This window comes from Taudactylus pleione, unplaced genomic scaffold (genome assembly GCF_031769625.1).
Source record: "Taudactylus pleione unplaced genomic scaffold, aTauple2 ptg000102l, whole genome shotgun sequence".
Lineage (NCBI taxonomy): Eukaryota > Metazoa > Chordata > Amphibia > Anura > Myobatrachidae > Taudactylus > Taudactylus pleione.
This window is the reverse complement of record NW_028284504.1, coordinates 4135001-4157225: the sequence shown is the minus strand read 5'-3', so window position 1 is coordinate 4157225 and position 22225 is coordinate 4135001. Positions and strand designations below refer to the sequence as shown.

Here is a 22225-nt window from a genome sequence, read left to right as displayed (position 1 = left end):
TAAGATTTTTATTATCTTTTATTTACAGTATATGATGCCACTAGGGTTCCACAAAGCCAAACATAGGCATGAACACATAGGAGTACAGGAGTACAAGGTAGACAGACAGGTACAAAAATTAACATAAATACATAATTAGAAACGGGTTTGCGTAATTAATCATTTGTGGGTTCGCAAAAGACATGCTTACGTAAATCAAGAAAAGTTAATATTAACCACTATGGAAAATATGAACGAATCTTACATTTTAATATTAAAACATTGCAAATATTAATATTATAAAATGAAGGGGCAGGTCATTATTTTTAATATTGTGGGGAGGGATAATATTATTTTTAAGTATAAAGATTACATATATATTATTTTTCATTGTAAGGGAATCAAATATCATTTTTTATTTTATTTCTTACTTAGCATTAGCCAGGGAATCCCTAGGTGTGGTAGCCCTAACTTACGTTCCCACCAATTCACCCATGGAGTTATGTGTCCATGACCGACACTATTAGTAGTTCAGCCTTTCCTGGGAGGGAAGAGGGAGGTATTTTTTTTCTTTCAATTTTTGTTTTTAACAGGATGACAGACAAGATAGCTGTGGTTTCAGCCATGTCATCTGTGAAAACCACTTATTTAGTTTTTTTTCTCGGTGGCGTAACTGTTAAGCCACCGAGAAAAAAAAACTAAATAAGTGGTTAATAACATATATGTCGCTTTGCATAATTTTTATTGAAGAAAATAGGGATAGCGATTTGCTACGGGTCACATGAGTTTTGTTTTGATAAGTCCAGCGTGTTTAGAACTGCCAAAAATTAACGCTTGCTTGAAAAATTCCCCACAGTTATGTACCAAACTCTAGAGGTAGGGTAAATTAGTCTTTGTCGCCATCGCAGAACCCATTTTGGCGAAGCCTAAAGAGGGGACAGAAAACGCACACAACACACAGATTGAGGACAAAGGAATTTCTACCTAGAAGAACTCAGAGAGAGTCAGACCCTAGGACACATTATGTCTCCGCCTCCACTTCCACAGAGCGCTAATCGGATATTACTACTACTACGCGAGAGAGAGGCACGACACGCACATTAGCCACTCAGAATCTCCCGTGTTAAGCCCCGCCCAGTAAGCGGAATGTCGAATCAAATTACTGAAACTTTAGTTGCGACCAATCAGCCTTGTCTCCATCCCTCGGAATGTTTATGTCTGTGTCGCGCTCCCGCTCTCTGATTGGTTGCCTCTGTGGAATCTACTGTGCGGCGGGTCGGCGACCGGAGGGAGTGCGCATGCGCTGCTCGGTTTTATCGACGTCTCGGTGATCGTGTGTCGGTAACGGTCTCCGCTCTCAACACCATGTCCCTGCACGGGAAGCGGAAGGAAATCTACAAGTACGAGGCGCCATGGACCGTGTACGCCATGAACTGGAGCGTGAGGCCGGACAAGAGGTTTCGTCTGGCCCTGGGGAGTTTTGTGGAGGAATATAATAATAAGGTAACAGCGGCGGATGCTACTGTTCTCGCTGTGCCCGTGACTGTCGCACCGCCGGCACTGCACGGTGCCTGCGTGATAGAAGCGTCCCTTACAGAGTCTACTGAAGTACCGCGGTGTAATGTGTATTTATTTACAGCTGTGCATGCAGCGCCCACTTATTACGCAGCGCTGTGTAGAGATCTGTATGTGGATTATTAGAGTTGTAAAAGTCACACAGGGATTTGGTGACCATACAAAGGTTGAAGGAAACGGGTGACTTCTAATATCCATCTTACAATAAATGCTGCTATCTTTTTTTTTTTTTTTTTTTTTTTTTGTGAAGAGCACTGTGACCATGAGCACTCACAGATCATTGGCAGAAACGTGCATGGGCTGTGTGTTCAGGTTACTTACAGCATAGTATAAATGGAAACTGTAATGCCGGTTGTCGGGTTGCCTCCTGTCAAAACACCGTCAGCGGCATCCCGATGGTTGGTATCCCGAAAACCTAACCCCGCTACGATGCCTAAACCTAACCCCCCACCCCCGCTGCGGCTAACAGTAAAGGCGCCCCTGACTTGCCTCGTTCGGGCTGGCGTCCTTCTGTATTCCGGCGTCAAGATTAAGATAGGCATTGAAATACCGACGCCTATCTTAAGTCCCTTGTCTGGATTTAGGCCGGCGGCATTGCGGCTGCCGGTCTCATAACTACATCACGTATAAACCTATGTATCGCTTGTATTGTGTAGAAAAATAGGTCTTGTACTTGCGGATCCTTGTGGGGGTGGTGAGGCCGCAGCAGCACAATTTCTGTTGGGCATAAGGGGATCTGCAACTGGCAGCTTAGCTTTTTTTTTCTCTCTATCTTTAGATATATGAAATCAACAAGTATTGTAAAGAATGACTGCAATACTATCAGTGGTTTGAATGCAATGGCTGATCGATATACACCCATCAGCCATGACATTAAACCCACTGACAGGTGAAGTGGGTAGTTACCCTTCTTTGTAGCATACTCATACTATCAGTGGGTTGAGGTGGTGATTCAGAGATAGACACTAATAGCAACTCAGCAGCAATGCTAAAATATGCTAATGACGCAGGAGGCGTCGGGATAAAAGATGCCTCCTGCCAGCATCCAGAAGCAGGGAGCGACACCCCAGACAGGAAAGAGACTCTGCATGGGTTGTAACAGGTGTATGGTGCTAGAATGTACACTACAACCAATTAAACCTAAGCTGACTCAGACTGCCCCCAGAACTGTTTAGCCAGGCCCTGGCCTCGGCCCGCCTACAAAACGGGCAATGCCCCCGTTTTGTAAAACTGACCCGGTGTCCGCTCCCTCCCCGCCTCCAAACGGCAGGCTGCGGCTTAAGGGGCACTGCGAGCGATCTGACACGGCTCATTCTGCACAAGCACAGAACATGTCCCTTCGCCATCGGAGATGTACGCAAACCATTGGGTTTGAGTATATTTTTTTTATCTGGCCCACATTGTTTTGCTATTCATTAATAAGTAATGTTGTTTCTACTTAATAGTAGTAAAGAGATTTTATAGATATAGATATATATATAGATATGTGTGTGTCACACAATCGGCGGCACTAAGGGATTTCAAAGACACAACAGACCACCAGGTAGCAAAAGCCAACGTTTCAATGCTGGCACATTTTCATCAGGGCAATACAGAAAACATGCTCTACTCACCATATATAGGTGCTCCCCTTCACCAATGTAGCCTCAAGTCCGGCACATTTCCCAGCCATGGGATGCAGGTTGATGATGTCACACCCAGTGCTCCCTTTACCAACATAATCAAGTACAAAAAAATACATTAAAAGTAATGAGGCATATAAAAAGTATAGGCAAAATCTGCCTGCATATGAAATCGTAATAATCCATTGTTAATAAGAAGCAAGAAAGACTGCAGTAAAGCAGCAATACTCTGCTTAACAGCTGTGCTACATTGATAGTGTGCAAATAGTTAATCAAAGCAAGTAGCCAAGCTCCACATACCAATGCAGCCCAACTAATTAGAAGCTAATAGTAGCATTAACACATGACAATTTCTTCTTCAGAGTCCATAGGGGGTCCACAGGGTTGACTTTGGGGTTATAGGTTGGGAACCAAATCCTGGCACCACTTAAGCTTTTAGCTCCCAGGATGCACTGGGAACACTCTCCCTATAATCCCGCCCCCAAGCCAGAGGCACCTCAGTTTGCGTAGGTGTCCGGCCGGAGTCGGGTCACGGTTAGCGCAGGGGGGGCTGATTAGCAGCCCCTAAGTTTAATGTAGGAGTTTTTAATTTTATTTTATTTTTTTAACTCTTCAGAGCGGCAGCATGGGACTGTCCATTGGATGTCCAAGCTGCCGCTCCTTCACCCCGCCGGTGCCGCAATGCCAGTACAGATCTGGGGATCACAGCGGGACCCCAGAGTCTGTACTTGCCGGGCTCTGGGGGAATCCCAAGGCTGCAGCCGGATCGACAGGGACCAGGTAAGTCGCGGGTCACCTCTTGTGGTGACCCGCATGTGTAACATGCAGCTTCCTGCCTCCGGTCTCTGGGGACAGACCGGAGGCGCTAGCAGCGGCGGCAGGCTCCCCCTCTGTAGAGGCAAACCCTGTGTGACTGCTAGACCACAATGGACTTGAAGTTCGGCAGCGGGAGCCGGCGTCCCGGGGGTTAATTGCTAGCCAGGGCAGGCAGCCTTCCCTGTCTAGCGGCTCCTCCCCTCAGCTCAGCGTGCCTTTCCTATGTGTGGTCTGGCGTCCCTGAGCTGCATTCCTCTGCGTGCCACGCTTCCTCTGAGGTCTCCAGGCGGCCATTTTCTCTATGGTTCTGCAGCAGAACTCCTAGGATAACAGTGAGCCCAGTCCCCCTGCGTACCTGGCCATTTGGGTGGGTGTACACAGCATTATAGCCTTCCCAGACACTGAATTTGGGCAGTTGAATGTAGCGACATTTGCAGTATATTATATGTAATGTTTATGTATATATATGTCTGCATTGTATGTGAATTATGCTAGTGCTGACTGTCTGCTTTTTCTATCACCTGTCAGTGTATATCTATCCCTTTTCTTTACAATCTGCCCTAATACAGGTGCACTTAGGGTGTTTCTGAGACCTCACATGTATATTCTTGTCAATATTTGTGAAGCTTGTCACATACTGTTGCGTGCTGCACGTTGCCATATTTTAGATGGAATTGTGTGTTGCATATGCTGATAATGGGTCCCTGCAGCTAATCTTAGCATCAGTCAGGACCAGTATAGCGCTGCTTGATATTTCTACGTGGCTGGTCAGTCTGACCAGGAAATAGAGCACGATACTGCACCCATTTTTTTTGCTATCCTGTGAGTCATGGACTGCAGGTGTGAGTATGGAAGATTTGTCTCAGGAAGGGTTGTGTGTAAAGTGCCATCAGGTGACGGGCCCCTTAATGCACCCCCCTTGGGCGGTTTATTTTCTCAAGACCCAGGCCTCCATTACGGATCGCCTGGCGGCCCCTATAGTTGTAACCCACTTGGGGTTACCTCAACATGCTACCCTTCCCTCTCAGGGTATCTCGCAGTTCTTGCGGTTTACCCCTGTGACACAGATTATCGCTCCCTACCGGGGTTTTTCAAATTCCCTCAGGTTCCACAGAAGTCTGTCATTTACCTTGCAGGGATTACCACGACAGCCACCCTGGTTGGATGTCATTTCTAAGGAATACAAGATGGCGTAGTAAAAGCCCTGTGGTTATGATGTTTTGGACTCCTATCCCTTTCACATGAAGGAATAAGTATTATCATCCCTGCTTGGGTGAGGGCGGTCGAGCCATCCTAGTTATTGAAGATGTCGAACCAGCACCTAAATCAAATCACCCTCGGTTTAAGCATTAAAGTGTCTTTGGCTGTTTTTCCCCCTCTCTGACCACTGGGTGAATCACATGGCGGGGGTCTGGCAATTGCCAGATAGGAGGTATCCCCATTCCCTCATGTGGTGGATTCTCATGTTACTCGGCTGCTTAAGAGCGCTGCTACGCCTCCTATCCCTGCTCTGACGGATACGTAGGTGGTAACTTTGCCTGAAATCAATATACTCGCTTACAGGGGCTCTTTCCTGTCCAACCATGGCTATCGCATGGGTGGCTAATGCTATTGGGTGCTGGGCTGATGCATTTGTAGAGCTTTTTCCCTCAAAAACTTCTGGCGATTTAGATGTCTTTTGTTGCTCACATAAAACTGCATTTTCATGTTTGGAGTACCACCATTGAATGCCAGTCTCTTAACTTTCAGGGTTTCGGCGGCATCTGTATCTGCCGCCATACCTTATGGCTGCGCTCAGGGACACCAGAAGTGGACTCCAAGATACTCCTTAAAAAGGGATACCCTATCTTGGAGAGATCTTGTTTGGTCCTGACCTTGACAAGATTGTAGCACCCTCCGCCTAGCCTTCCTGAAAGTGCAGGTCTCTGCACTGTCAGTTTCGTTCAGATGTGGAATTGTTCCACTCTCGGGTATCCGAACCCTCCTTCAGGGTGTTTTTCATAATTCTACCTCCCTTTATCCCCTCTGGGGGCTCCTTTGGGTTTGGCAGTGGTTCTACGTGTTCTCCTGTGGTCTCCATTTGAACCACTAGCTTTAATAGCCCTTACATGGTTTATGGCTTAGACTCCTTTTCGTTTGGCGTTTGCTTCTGCCAGGAGAGTATCTGATTTGGGAGCGTTCTCATGTGGCTCGCTCTTCTGGATATTTCACTAAGACAGGGTTGTGAGTCGCACTTACCCTGTGTTTCTTCCTAAAGTTTTTTTTTTAAGGTCCATATTATTCAGAAACTTCTTGTACCGACATTTCAGTCTCCAGTCCTCTCGGCTGGGGTGGCCTTATTGACTGTGGTCCGGCCTCTCCGGATTTACTTGGTCCGTTCAAGTTCCTTCAGAACATCAGACTCCTTATTTGTAGTCGATGAAGTTCACAGGAACGGATGGCCGGCCGATAAACTGATATTGCGTAGATGGCAGGGGCCTACACATAGGGCGGCCTTTCTGTTTCTGTCAATGCTTATTCTACTCGGGCTGTGGGCCCCTCGTGGGCAGCTCGCTGTGGCGCCTCGGCTGTTCTGCCTTGCAAGGTGGCCACGTGGTCTTCTGTCCACACCTTTCTTAGGTTCTATGCATTGGATTCCTTTGCCTCTCTGGATGCTTCCTTTTGGGCGACTGATTCTCCTTTCATCACAGGAGTGTCCCCACCCTTATAAGGACTGCTTTGGGACATTCCCAAGGTCAACCCTGTGGACCCCCTATGGACGCTGAAGAAGAAAATGAGAGATATGGGAAGAACTTACATTTTGTTATCTTTCTATGAAGTCCACAGGGCGCCTGCCCTGACGCACCTGACTTCATATGGGCTGTGTTACTGGTCACCGGTTTCCCGTCTCCTTCTCTGTGAGTGTGGTTCTTGAGTGTTTCAGTCTTCTCTTTCTTTCCTCCTCCGGCCTTTGGCTACTTACAAACTGAGGTGCCTCTGGGTTGGGGGCTGAATTATAGGGAGAGTGGACCCAGTGCATCCTGAGAGCTAAAAGCTTAACTGCGTGGTGCCCGGATTTGGTTCCCAACCTATAACCCCAAGGTCAACCCTGTGGTCCCTATGGACTTCGAAGAAAGAGAGATAACAAAGGTAAGTTCTTACCATATCTCTCATTTTATCTAATGGTAAGATAAACAAAACTGCAAACAAACAAAAAACACAAATATTGCACATACCTGATCAAAACATCACTAATGTTTTTGCCCGAAACATATGTTGGATTACAAATAAATATTGGTGATTAAAGACCAGCTTTGTGAGTGCCGCCTTTTGTCTACTACTTGTATCTGTGGGATTTATCCCTAAGGAGGGCACTAAAGCAGTTACTTATTTTTCAAGCTAGGCGTGCCGGTTATACAGGACGACAAACACATGGCCAAAATTGCGGACACATTTTGAAATTTGAATGCTTATAAAAACTGTTTCATTTCACGCAGTGCAATGATTCATATATCAAATTAAAGGAAATTTAACGCTGAATTCAACACAATAAACAGGTCAAATATTTGCATTACAAGGGAAGTTATGCTACTTTCATTCAGACATTGTAGTAACAGCTACTACCAGCCAGTCGGAATCGTCGTTTTGTGGACCAATCAGCTGTCGTTTATGAGCACCTTGCAAGGTCATGTTCAAAGGTGGGAAAGGTCAGTTTGGCTGTTTCATTTTGCAGAATAAAGTTGGTTAGCAAAGTGCAATCACGGTTGGATGTTTGTGTGTATTGTTTAGTACTGTTGATGGTGTAAAAAATAAATAAAACTGTCGTCCAGGCAAAGTGGTGACTGGTCACCCAGGAAGATATCCAGGATTGTGGTGTTACGTGAAAATGGTCTTTCGTATGCAGCAATTGCGAGAGAAGTTGGTGGGAATGTGACAACATCAGGAGTACGAAAGTTTTGTTTACGCTATCAGGAAACACAATCTATAAAACACAAAAAAGGAAAAGGCCGGAAAAAGTGCACAACACACAACAGCTGTTGATAGGAGAATAAAACAAATTTGCATCAGGGACAGATGGAGGATGTCACCTGCGGCCATTATCAGTGAACTGAGGCCCTGATTCAGAGACTGACGATCTGACAATGCGCTCGCTCTGAATCAGGGCCCGGCTATTAATATTTTTTTTAGAACGGCCTCCTGGCCGCTCGCATAGCTGTGGGTGACCACTCACAGCTATAGAGAGCGGCCAGGAAGATGGGCACAATGGTCAAGACCATCGCAACCATCGGGCTTGCGACGAGACCATTGTGGTAGGGTCTCGTTGCCGCAAGCCCCAGAGAGATTTCGGCTCTAACAGAGCCGAAATCTCTCCCACTGACATCACTCGTGATATCAGTGGGGCCGCCCCCAAATGGAGGCGTTCACATGGGAACGCCTCCGTTTGGGCAGCCACTCCCCCAGCCCGCCCTCCAAAGGGGGCGAGCTGTCACTCAACATCGACAGCTCGCCCCCTTTGTTGCGAGACCCGGAGCGACGGAGTGCCAGTTGCTATCCGGGTCTCGCGCATGCGAACGACTGAGCCGTCTCCGTCGTGCCCATGCGCACTGGCCCACTATCGACCTGGTTGCGAGCATGCAGCGCTTGCGACCGGGTCCGACTCAGGCCCTGAGTGCAACTGGTGTTTTTGTCAAGAATGGTACGGAGAAGACTAACGGAGGTTGGCCTAAAAGGTAGGATTCCCCGAAAAAAGCCATTGCCCACAGTGGGCAAAAGAATACATTGCATGGACAGAAGGCCAGTGGAAACAAGTGATATGGAGTGACGAAACTAAGATATCGATATTTGGTAGTGATGGGAGAAACTATATGAGACGTTGCATCGGAGAAGAGGTACATCCAGATTGCATTCAAGCGACAACAAAGAATCCTACAAGTGTTATGATCTGGGCATGTATGACAGCAGATGCTGTAGGCCGCCTTTATGTCATAGATGGCACTCTGAACAGCAGAAAGTACATTGACACCATCCTAGAACCAAAACTTCTACCTTCTATCAAGGATCATTTTCCAGATAATGCCCCATTTTTTTTTTCCAGCAGGATTCAGCTACCTGCCACACTGTGCGGATATGCAAACAGTGGTTCACGGAAAGTGGCATACAGGTGCTGGGATGGCCAAGAAACAGCCCAGACCTGAACCCCATAGAACATTTGTGGTTCCGTTTGAAAAAAAACTGGTACATCTGAGGCGTCCATCCAATAAAAGACAATTGAGGCTATAATTGTCTCATGGCACCACGTAATAAAGAGGGAAGAGCTCCAAACATTGGTTGGCTCAATGCCACGTCGCTGTGCTGCGGCCTTGGTAAAAAAGGATACCCAACGAAATACTGATAGGACAGTAACATCATAAGTACACAGGGATTGTCACCCTAAAGGGCCCCATACACTGTAAGATTTTACACACGATAAGCACGATTTCGATCGATCACAACGATCAATCGTGCATATTGTATGTGTTTTGGCATGCTGTACAACTGCGATGCGCGTCCCCGCTGTCGTACATCGGCATCGTAGATCTTATGGAAAAACCATAAGATCTGCGATCAGTCATGCTGTTAAATTGGTAAACGAAGCATCTTGTAAGATGCATCGTTTACCATTCACAGCAGCATGCGATGCATCGGGCTGAATTTGAAAACGTACCAAGTTGTTGTACGTTTTCAAATCGCCCCGTGTATGGCTGGCAAAAGTGTTGTTTTCACTGCATAACTTCCCTTGTAATGCAAATATTTGACCTCTGTTTATTGTGTTGAATTCAGCATTACATTTCCTTTCATTTGATATATGAATCATTGCACTGCATGAAGTGTAACAGTTCTTGTAAGCATTCGAAGTTGAAAAACATTCAGATTTCAAAAAGTGTCTGCAATTTTGGCCACCACTATATGCCTCTATCTCTATCATTTGAGACATTATTTGCTGATCTAGTGCTACCATTAAGATGCATTGATCAAAAAGGAGCAACCAGTCTGTTTGCTTTCATTTTATATTATTGTAATGGGGTTTGTTTGTTTTTTTGTTTTTTTTAAATGAAAAATGTTTGTTTTATGTGCTAGTTATTCCTCTATATAGTTGAATAAGTGAGGAAGCTGTTTCCATGGCAATAACATGCTGGCTGATCTGTGTATGGGAAGCGGTATGTAATGCCATTTGTCCGTATGCCTACTGTCAAAATACCGACAGCGGTCAGTTAGGTATACTCACCCTGCCCCCCACCCCCTAACCTTCCCTTCTTGCAGCCTAACCGTCCCCGTTAGTACCTAACCCTCCCCCCCCCCTTCGTACCTACACCTAGCCCTCCCCCCTTAGTGCATAATCCTGAACCCCCCCAGTGATGCCTAACCTCCTCCCTCCCCCAAACAACGCTAACCTCATTATGCTACCTAAACCTAGCTCCCCCTTCCCCCATGGTGAACGCTAAGGGCGCCCCGTACTTGCCTTGTTCGGGCAGCCGTCCTTCAGAATTACTATAGGCGTCGGTATTTCAATGCCTGTCTTAAGTCTCTTGTCAGGCTTCCCCCGTCTAGTTTTGGACCGACGGCATCGCGGCCGCCGGTCTCATAACTACATCCCTGTGTATGAACCATGGACTAAACCTCAATACAGTGCCAACATATTACACAGTGCTTCACAAAGAAATTTAAATCATTCACATCAGTTCCTGTCCCAGTGGAGTTTGCAGTCCAATTTCTCTACAACACACCTTCGGTTCATTCCACATCAGTTCAACCAGGTGTTCATCACCCATCTTAGATTTTTGTGAACCTATTTTAGTTAAGAGAGGATGTCAAAAACTATTTGTCAAATATCTCGACTGTCTGACCGTTTTATTGATTTTTCAATATATATTTTTTTAATACAATAATTATTTATTGATTTTTTTTTTTTTAAATACATAATAAATTTACATTATAAAAACATTGTAAATAATACAATAAAAAACTAAGTACATAAATCAAAAAGATAAATGTGTGTGGTCTCACTTCACAACATTTAAATAACAAATGAATTATATTCCTGCCTTCACATGAATTGCAAACAGCAAATATATAATTTGACATAAGTATACGGCGATGCCTTTTCACACAACAATATTCGCGTGTTTTGGTAACGCAACTCCTTGGAACTAAGCATTGAACAGGTTAAGCACAGTCATTCTTGAACAACTATGTGGAGAATTGAGCCATCTTTCCCAGGTAGCATAGTGTTTCTGCATTGCTTTTCTGGCGGTATAAACATACTTTTCATGTGCAGCAACCGCCCCAACCAACAAACCATGTTCCCAGGTGTGGCCCAGAAGTCGCCATCCACTCCCTTGCTATACATACTTTGGCAAGTGTACAGAGATTAGTAGTGTATCGTATGGCATGTTTATCAATTGTGTCTGCATCAATCACAGCCAAAATGCATGTCGTAGGGGTAAGGATATCTTGAGGTATACCCGTAGAAATAATAACATTGAGTACCCCCTGCCAAAAGGAATTCACCAGAGGACATGACCATATTAAATGCCAAAAGTTCCCCTCAGATGAGTTACATTTAGGATATTTTGAGTCTGTCCTGCCCCCTATTCTCATTAATCGGGCGGGTGTCATATATACTCTGTGTTATAAAGTATTGTATCTGCTGGTATCTAACGGACGTGGTAGCAAGAGCTCCTCTCCAATCATCCTCCTCCATTACTCCAACATCATTTTCCCATTGCAGTTTTAAAGATAATAACTCAGACTTATGACGCTTGTTCAACAAGTTAGAGTAAATCCCAGATATTAAGCGGACAGAACCAGCAGATTGCAATAAAGTTTTAATAGGAGACTCCTGTAGTGATAGAGGAACTTCAGAGAACTGGGCATTGATAGCATGTCTAAGCTGGAGGTATCTAAAGAAGAAATGGTTGGGGATGTCAAACTCTAGACGCAACTGGTGAAAGGACTTTAGTGTTTCTGCCTTGAATATCTGCCCAATAGACACTATACCCCACTGGCCCCAGGCCTCACCGACCTGAAGAGCAGAGAGCTCCCTGAGACAATTGGCATGAGCAAGAGGTGTATCTGGATCTATGCCCTCTGCTTGTAATAGACGTGAAACCAGCCTCCAGATAGTGATGGCCTGTCTAATTAAGGGCATATTAACTATATGTGTATTATCACTCAGCAACAGTCGCAGTGGAGATAGGTCTGTCTTATAGTGAGCCAGGACAAGGGAAGGCAAGGAATTATCAGTTTTGTTATTAATCCATTCCCATACATGTGTCAGTTGTTCAGCAAAATAATAAAATGTAAAAAAGGGTAATGCCATGCCACCAGAATCACGAGGCCTAGTTAAAGTATCTAATTTGATCCTGACTCTTTTGTTGGCCCACAGCAGAGAGGATGAAAGGCCATCAATCTGTTTAAAACATTTCTGAGGGATGTACACCGGAGAATGACATAGAATGTACAGGATTTTAGGTTGGAGAACCATTTTAACAAGGTTCACTCTTCCCGTTTAAAGTTAGTGTCAGTTTACTCCAAATTGGAACACGCGACCTAAGCAATTTGCGGCAGTAAATTCAGTGGCAAATCTTGTTGAGGGGTATTAGAGATCCATATTTCTAAATATTTAAATGAATTCACCCATTTTAAAGGAAGATTTATAACAGGAACGTCAGGGCAGGTCCCTCTGAAGGTAAGGATACCTGATTTATCCCAATTAATTAATAAGCCAGAATATTTTCCAAATAAGTCAATAACCTCTAAAGCTTAGGCATAGGGGTATCAAAGTGCGTAACAAAAAGTAGTATGTCATCCGCATACAGCACAATTTTATCTTCCCTTGATCCTAGCTGAAACCCATGTATGTCAGCGTGAGTTGTAATCATGCAAGCCAAGCTCTCAATGGCCATAGCAAACAGGATGGGTGACAGGGGACATCCCCTGCCTTGTTCCCCTACACAGAGAAAAGGATGTGGAAATAAATCCGTTCACCGACACCCTCGCCACAGGGTCCGTATATAAGCTTTATCCACTTAATAAAACCTGGGCCAATACCAAAAGTTCCATAGTCTCCCAGAGAAATACCCATTCAATTGAATCGAACGCCTTGGCTGCCTACAGTGACGCGATAATAGAGGTTTGTCGGTCCCCACGTTTTATCTATAAGTGTGTAAATAACCGCCGTAAATTTAATGCCGTGAACTTACCGGGCATAAAGCCTGCCTGATCAGGGTGAATCAATTGGGTTATGACCCGGTTAATCCTGGAGGCTAATATTTTTGCAAGGATTTTTACATCTGTAGTGAGGAGAGAAATAGGTCTGTATGATTCAGTCCTGGTAAGATCTTTACCTGATTTAGGTAAGACAACTATCAGTGCCTCAGACATAGAATTTGGCAACATATTGTTTATGTAAATTTGATTAAATAGCTCCAATAGTTGAGGTACAAATGTTTTATGTTTTTTTGTATAACTCCAGGTGGACCCCATCTAAGCCAGGGGCTTTACCATTTGGGAACGTTTTTAGGGCCACCTCTACTTCCTCTAATGTCAATGGGGAGTCAAGAGAGTCCCTTGACTCCGGGGAGAGCGTCGGGAGTGATACAGCAGACAAATTCACGCACCTCCTGTTGGGAATGGGCCAACCTAGATTTGTAAAGGTCACCGTAATGTTTAACGCATTCCTCCACAATATCTGGGGTGCGCACATATTCAATGTTATCTGACCCAACTAATTTTATCGCTGTATTGGGTGACTTTTGTTCAATTTGGGCCAAGTTAGCTAGATAAGAACCGGGTCTATCACCTGATGCATATTGCAAGTGTGAATTAAAAAGTAGCTTATATTGGGCCTTGTCAATCAAACAATCCTTCCACAATTTTTGGGCATCCCACCATGCTTTTTTATTTAATTCTGAACCATTAGCAATATAGGCTAACTCCAAGGATTTACATGAAGCCTCCAAATCCATTTAAACTTTTTTATAGGAAAACTTCAAACCAGCAACTCTTCGAATAAGAGAGTCTCTGAGAAATGACTTAAAGGCGTCCCACAAAACCGAAACAGATGCAGTACCACTGTTTAATTAAAAAAATTCTTTCCACTCCGCCTCCAACTCCGCTCCAGTGCCCATGCGTGACAGTCAAGACTGATTACATTTCCAAAATTGTTGGCCCCTCTGACCCTCTAAGTCTAGACTGATTGATTGTTATTGAGGAGTGGTCAGAAATCCCCCTGGTCTCATATGTTATCTTGTGGATTCTAGACAACAAATCTGGCTTAGCTAAAGCTAGATCAATCCTGGAAAATGTTGAATGTGTGTATGAGAAGCAGGCATCAACTAGGCCCATTCCTCCAACCATATTCGAGAAACCTGTTCCCCTCCCTTGTGTAGCTGGAGCAGACATTCTACGTCTTATCTAACAGAGGGTCTAATATGTTATTAAAGTCCCCCACGCATAGAGCAGGTGTTCCCGGAATACAGCCAAGAATTTGGCAACCTTTTTGAGAACATCATGGGAGTACGGTGGTGGGATATATACCGCCAATATTAATAAGGATATAGAATTAATTTTACATTTTAAGAACATGTATCTACTCCATGCATCACACTGCACCTTTTCCAAAAGGAGCTGGACAGAGTATGAAGTATGTGTGGAGTGTTATGTCCATCCTATCCATGGCTTCTTTAACAACAACAATTTCCCACCCGTCAAATGAGTCTCTGTTAGACAAATTATATCTGAAGCATATTTTTTTTTTTTTACCTGTCTGAACACCAGCGATCTCTTAACCTTATCGTTCAAGCCCCTCACGTTCCAAGTGAGAACATTAATATTGTATGAAGCTGTCATTCAGATAGTTATAAAAATATTTAAACATCCATGAAATCATATGAAGAATGAGTATGTGACACCACACAAAATAGAGAGAAACCACTATGATTGAAAAGAAAAAAAATAAAATAAACAAACTATCCCATACAACTAGAATGGGCCCATCCCCTATAACACCCCCCACTCTGTATACCAGACCCAACCTAGGCATACCTTGTACCTGAACACCCCTATCCCACACTACAAAACTAAACTAGGCAATACAGAGTATATTACCTTGCTTATCAAACAATAGATGGATCACAAAATATTATGGCTAAAGAACAAAACACATAGAAGCCTCCGAACACTGAGTTTTCCCCCAGGAATATAAATACGTCTTAAAGAAAATCTAGTATATATCATCCAACGTCTAGCCAGCAGAAAACAAGAGAAAGAAAACACATATCAATTTACCCATATGGGACAGAATAATATAATCATGGAAACACATTACCTAATTGTGGATAAATCTGTGGATATATAATGTTAGCAGCAACAGGCCTTTATGTAAGTATAACGATTTGTCAACATCATATCAACATCGTTATAGCATGAACCATAGACACTGCAGCAGGAGTACATTATACAATAGTCTTGTAACCACATATAATTGGTGAAACTCAAAATAAACTAGGATATCAATCATTAGCCAGTGCTTCCCTGGCTGGTCTGCGGCGGTCCAGCCACAGTGCCGCTTCCCTCCTGAGTCGTGAAGAATTTGGTCTCACCATCAGCAATGACCCGAAGCTTGGATGGGTATATCCATGGCGTATGAAATATTAAGATCACGTAACCGCCTTTTATTCGGAAGAAATTGGGCTCTATCTTTTTGTACTTCCATAGCGAAATACGGAGACAATAGTCCCGTTCCATTGTAAAGGGCCGTTAGTGCAAGCCAGTCGAAGAACAGAGTCTCGATCGCGTAAGTGTAAGAACTTCACTATCAGAGTATGAGGCGGCGCCCGAGGCAGCAGGGGTCATAATGGCACCCGATTGAGCTCTCTCAATTGTAAAATAAGATGAGAAAGAGGTAGATCCGAACGTATCAGACAGCCAGTTTTCCAGGAAGTTTCAGGATTGATTCCCTCTTTCTCTGGCATCCCCACAAAACGGACGTTCTTACGCCTTAGGCGTCCCTCCATGTCGGACATTTTCCTCTGTATAGAGACAAGCTGGGAATCCATAGAATCAATGTGGATGCCCAAAGGCGCCACTCTGTCCTCTAAAGTGGAAGTGGGGGTCTCCACTTCGACAACTCTCTCACGCACAGTGCAAATCATGGTGTATAATTGAGAGGTCAGACTGTACTTTCCCGATCTTCTCTGACAACCTAGTCTCACAAGCCATCACCGTCTCAAGAACACATTGAAGCGCAGCGTCAGACGGCTCAACTGAGGTTACTGATTCTGCAGGGGATGTAGGAGGGGATTTGTCTCCCTGTGCAGCAGAAGTGGATTGTGCAGGTGGTACTCTGGAGAACTTTTCCAGTTTAGCTGCAGCAGCTGAATTCTTCCCCCATCATGAGAATATAGATGGGAGGAGCTGTTTATAGTAGAATATAGCAGAGTACTGTATTATACAGGTATAAATATATGTAACACCTCCTCCTGTTTTATAATATTCTATATATGAGGCACACACAGGCACTGTGTTTATAATAGTAGTAACTGCCACCAGGAGAAAGGGTGTAAAATGATGAACTGGGGCCGCATATGAGTCACCCTGCGGTTATGGCACACACAGCCCTGCAGTATGGCGAGCCGAACTGAGCGCTCACTCTGTTCGGAGAGTTTGTTTCACCGTCTGCCACGCTGGGAGGCCGCAGGATGTGTCACAACTCTGCCGCTGGCCGCTTGGATGTGCTCCCTCCCGACTCTGAGGAGCCGCCGCGCAGACACTGCTCCGTCAGGAAAAGATGGCGCCGGCGGTGCACGTGATCTGGCCCAGTCTCACTGCTGCAGCCTCTTGCTGAGTAAGTCAGCCTACCGGTCCCCTCAAACGCCGCTCACTGCCGTCACCGCACCTTCCGCTGGCCCCACGCCGGTTTTCAATCCCGGGGGAGTGATCAGGATGGATGAATAGGATATAGTGGTCCGGAGAGCTCAGCCAAACGTGTGTTACAGCATGCTCTCCATGGCCACGCCCTGATTTTTCAATATATTAAACTATTTACTAATCGCGGCTTATTTATTAGTTTATTTGAAGTATCACTGTTGTTTATTAAGGAATCGCCACGAAATTTGGACCCTTTTTCTTCATCTGTAAAGTGGTCCCAGCTATGTATTCCAATGGTTTTTGAGTAGATAGTAATATGGCAGTCAGTATTTCAAAGACTACCAAATGTGCACTTTGGAGGAGCAGCTGCCATGATTGACTATCTTTCTGTTTGTCTCCCTCCTTCTCTTTCTCTGGAAAGTTTGCTTTGGTTTGGAAAGGGGATTCCCTTCACTTTAGAGACCTCCTCCCTCATGTGCTTCTCTTTACATTTTCTTCTACTCCTTACTCCCCATAAGGGCACCTAACACTTGACTGCCAACTTCCTGCTACTTATTGTGAGTGCTTTAATCACTATTGCAGCAATGTATATGGAGGAGGAGGATCAGTTTCTGTATAGGAGGGTTATCCCATTGCCTCAGTTTTGTTCACCTTTTTGTTATGGTTTTTAACAACATGGTTTCTTGTGCAAATTATGTATGCGGTACTACAGTAATCAAACGTTAACTTCATTATTTTCTCCTCTAGGAAACAGAGTACAATGCTGTTTTTTTGTGGTAGTAATGTATACCTTTTTTACGCACCTAAAAAATTGGGATATCTAATGTTGATTTAACCTTGCGTTTTTATTCTGTTCCAAATGCTTGCCTTTTTGCTGTGACTTGAAATGTAAGGCAGATAAACTGGAATAAATAAGCAGTGATTAGTAAATAGGTTCCAAAATTTTTTTTTTTTTTCATGTATTAAACGAACAGTTGGGCATTTGAGATATTTGGCAGAAATGTGTTTTTTTGTTTTGTTTTGTTTTTTGGCATCCTCTTCAAAAAATTTAAAAATCTGAGGTGGGTGGTGGACGTATTTTTTTTGTGGGGTGATCTGATGTGGAATGACCCTCTAACATTAATCTACCAATGTGTGTTTTGAAGTGTTTCGCTTAACCAGAGCAACAGGAAATGTAGTAAGCACAGAGAGCATACAAACTACACGCAGACAATGTCCTGGTTATCATGGCCCCAGCGTTGTGAGGCAGCAGTGCTAACCATTGTGCATCCTGTGCTGTTGTTGGGTGGTATTTATTTATTTTTTTCTTTAAGAAACTTTGTCAGTCGAACAAGAATCACGTATTGTACATTTTCCTAAAACAAAACAAGGAAACCTACACATAGTCTTTGTTGGTATTTTCCTCATAGCAAACAAAGGGAGAAATCTGAAGAGGCTGGATGGTGTATCACTTGAGTATATCACTTATATGTGTCCTATATTCTTTGAATTCTAACCAACTGCACCTGACAGATGTAACTCTGTATTTCTAACTAGTACTTACAGAGTATAATACTATATGGGCATTTAAAAGTAGAGTTAATTAAACCAGTCCTTAATAGATGGTAGGTTTCCCTTTTGGTGCTTTGTAACATTTCCTCACAACTGACTTTTTATAACTACAGGTAAGAAAATTAGTCAAATGTAAGATCCATAGCTCAGGACGAGCTGGCACACCTCCGCTACATCTTTCCCAAATGTATGAAGTTTAGGTCATTGGCACCAATGTCCCAGAGATCTCCTCCTGCTGCTACCTGGCATCTCCAGCACTTTTCCTGCACACTAGGGAGCATTTTATAGTTTTATACTGAGTTTTCTGGACCATTACACTTTAAGAAGAATCCTGTGTATATAGAAACCTTTTCAATCACTGTGACTCATCAAGCAATCTGCTTATATGCCATATGCATACAACTGTAAGTGACTGATGTTACTGGAGCCATTTCCACTGAGAATGGGTGTTCCTCTATAGTGACCCACTGTATACATCTGCTAGTATGTGACCACTCCATGATATTCCCTCTTAGTACACTAGGGGCTCTATTTATTAACATTATTTTTAATAAAATAAAGTGAAAAGGGGTGTTTTCACACCCATTTCACATTATTTTAGTATCACCTAAAGTTACTACAGGGCAATTGGAGTAGAATTCGTAAAATTCTACTCCAACCGCTAATTATCACTTATTTTTAGTAAGCAGATCACATTTCCCATAATTTTAATGGGAAATGTGATCTGGCCAAAGTTACTTAAAATAAATTGTGAAAAAATACCGGGGAAAGCCTTGTGATAACGCCACCTGGAGGTGGCGTTATCCAGGGTCTCCTCTGGTTACCGGACTCCTACTCCGCTCTGACATGCCGGCCCCAGTGATCAGCTGTATGGTCTAAACTGACCACACGCTGATCTCTGCTAAAAAAGAAAAAAAAATTACCTGACCCTCCGGTCAGCTGGTCTCCTAGCCTGCACTGGTGCCCAGTCGTCACCTGACAGTGTCCCAGTGCAGTATGGAATGTCAGCTGACCGGAGCCACGAAGGACATCACCGGAGCACCGATGACTGCAGGTAAGTGTAATTAAGGGAGGCGGGGTTTAGGGGCGGAGCTTGGCGACGGTCGGCACTTGTCACAGAATTTGTGCGAAAAATACCGTAATAAGTGTGCGGAAGGGATTCGCAGGGACAGAGCTTTATCGCAAGCCAAGGGATTTGTAGTAAATCCCTGTGATATATATCACACTACAATCTGCATTACAAATGCGGATTGTAGTAAATAGAGCCCTAAAAGTTGTAGGCCCCTGAAATGTTTACGTCTACAGAGAGTATCTTGTGTTTAAATCAAGGTTTCTTTCCACTGTAAAATCCTTGGAGACTTTATGACATTTTCAAGTGTTTCTTTAGACACCTCATCAAAGCTTGCACAAGCCCTATTGCAGTGGCAATTTCTCTGTCAGCACATGGTGTCCTGTGTCTGTGCTACTGAGGCGACTATGATGCATTTGCAGACATAAAGCATTGTCCGCTTGCGTGCCATATTGATACTGCGTGCACCTCTGAATCAGGCCCATGGTAGGTAGAAAGGTATACAACTCCAGCACTGCGTAGGAGCCTTCTCTTCAGGGATAACTGCGATATGATGGACCCCATTCTTCTTTTGGTCCTATAGTATGAGCTTATAAAAACGTTTACAAAGGTGTAGATAGATTTACTATCTGTCGGTTTCTCAAATCCACTGATGGTCAGCGGCGTTGGCCTATGGATTTCGAACAGCAACTGTAATGTTAAACAAGCCTTCGTATCTCTCATGGGTCCATTACTAATAATGATCTCTATATTATGGGGGACATACTCATTACGACTAAATTATTGATTTCTCAACACTGGAAATCTACCGTTTTCCCTAACATACAGGCTATCGAACATAAAATTCAAGCTCATTATGAATTTGAAAAAGCAGGTGTCCCTTACTCTTCATCGGTATCAAGCCCTCTGATCCGATGGTTCACTTGGAATGAGTATTGGAGTCATAAACACTCCCTAGGTAACTAAATTGACTAAAAATAATCCCATGGCAAAATATTTTCAAGACTTAGTTACATTCCACAATTCATTGTTAGGCTTTTACAGTAAGATTGGTTAATGTGATGTATATTTTCAAAAACGATTGCACAATTAAAAACTTATATATGTCTATGGTATTAATGCTATATATTCTAATCCAGGATATTGGGTCTAATTTGACCAGTTGTTATGACTATAATGTATGTAGCATTTTAAGTTGGTTATTTAGTTTTATATTGTTTTATTCCCCCATTTATGTTTTTGTAACATTTTCTATCTGTTTCATCAAAAATCAATAAAAATGTAATATTTAAATAAATAAATAAAAAAAGTTTATTCAAGCCTAAATTAGCATTTAATTACTGTCATTTGAAAAATATTGGGCAAAGCTGCTGATCATAGATGGCTTTGCAAATCAATAGTTTCGTAAATCTGTCCCCTGGTGTTTTTACTATGTACCAATTTCCAGGACTTGTTTCGGTCACATTACAATACACCTGGAATGGGCGGGGGGGGGGACTATTGTGAAGCATACTACTTTTTAAACCATCTTTACTGAAAAGCAAATAATTTTTTTTCACTCATAAGTGTATCAATGAAAATATTTTTTATTTTATTTGTTGTAAGAATGACCTGTAAAAAAAGCTGCTGTTTGGTGAGCGAGTGTTGTATCTTCTCTTTCTGTACAGGTGCAGTTGGTTGGCCTGGATGAAGAAAGCTCAGAGTTTATCTGCAGGAACACCTTTGATCACCCATACCCCACCACAAAGCTTATGTGGATTCCTGACACCAAGGGGGTATACCCGGATCTGCTGGCTACAAGTGGGGATTATCTGCGTGTCTGGAGGGTAATTAAATCTGACATCGTTTTTTTTTAATTGGAAAATTTTAAAGAATTGCGAAATTATGCATTTAAGAAATTTTTTTATTTGGTGCAGGTCGGAGAGACAGAGACCCGTCTGGAATGCTTGCTAAACAATAACAAAAACTCAGATTTCTGTGCCCCCCTAACTTCTTTTGATTGGAATGAGGTGGACCCCAATTTATTGGGTAAGAGTTCTATAGGTTTTCGCAACTGCATAAGAATGAATTTGTTGTGTTGTGTAAAATGAATCTAACAATGGACAAAAGGCCCAAACAAAAAATCTCACCATATCAGTAAGCTTGCTGTAATATCACTGAAATGTTTATTCAGACCAGACAGCAAGCCTTGTGTTCACTCTGAGCAAGGTATAGAAACTTTTCCCTCCTAATATGGTAACATGCTGTATAGAGGAGATGGGGCAATGCATACCATGGGTCTGTTTAGGGAAGTATGAACAGTTCAGCCTTTTAGGGTATTTTATGACATATTCATATTAAAAAGTTGTATTACCGGGTTTTTAGAGGGACTTTATTTTATTTAACTGACATCAGCAGCTTTTTAGTTTTGATTTTTGCACGCTTTTGATGTTATCTGTTTGTGATGGAGTCTGATGATAATACTCCAGCACACTGTAGTATTTAGTAGAGCTGAAGTAAAGGTTACTTTTTACTAAAATGTGTTTTTCCTGTTCACAGGAACTTCCAGCATTGACACAACTTGCACCATTTGGGGTCTGGAGACCGGTCAAGTCCTGGGCAGGGTGAACTTGGTATCTGGTCATGTGAAAACACAGCTTATTGCACATGACAAAGAGGTGAGAAGCCCTTGCTGTTAATGTAGAAATGATGCAATCAGGGTATATATGAGTGGATCCTAATAGAA

At 43.3% G+C, this 22225-nt stretch overlaps 1 protein-coding gene across 2 annotated transcripts in view; it reads left to right on the top strand.

Annotated features, from left to right (window-relative positions):
* Positions 1–1214: 1214 nt before the first annotated feature.
* Positions 1215–22225, top strand: part of DCAF7 (DDB1 and CUL4 associated factor 7) — a 27479-nt gene continuing 6468 nt past the window's right edge. Inside the window, exons 1-4 of one of the 2 annotated variants that reach the window (XM_088470691.1) lie at positions 1215–1482; positions 21168–21326; positions 21417–21528; positions 22039–22157. In XM_088470691.1, the coding sequence (XP_088326817.1) occupies positions 1345–1482; positions 21168–21326; positions 21417–21528; positions 22039–22157 (528 nt within the window). In that variant the 5' untranslated portion in view covers positions 1215–1344. The remainder of the gene's footprint in view (positions 1483–21167; positions 21327–21416; positions 21529–22038; positions 22158–22225) is intronic. The other variant, XM_088470690.1, reaches the window with a different exon arrangement.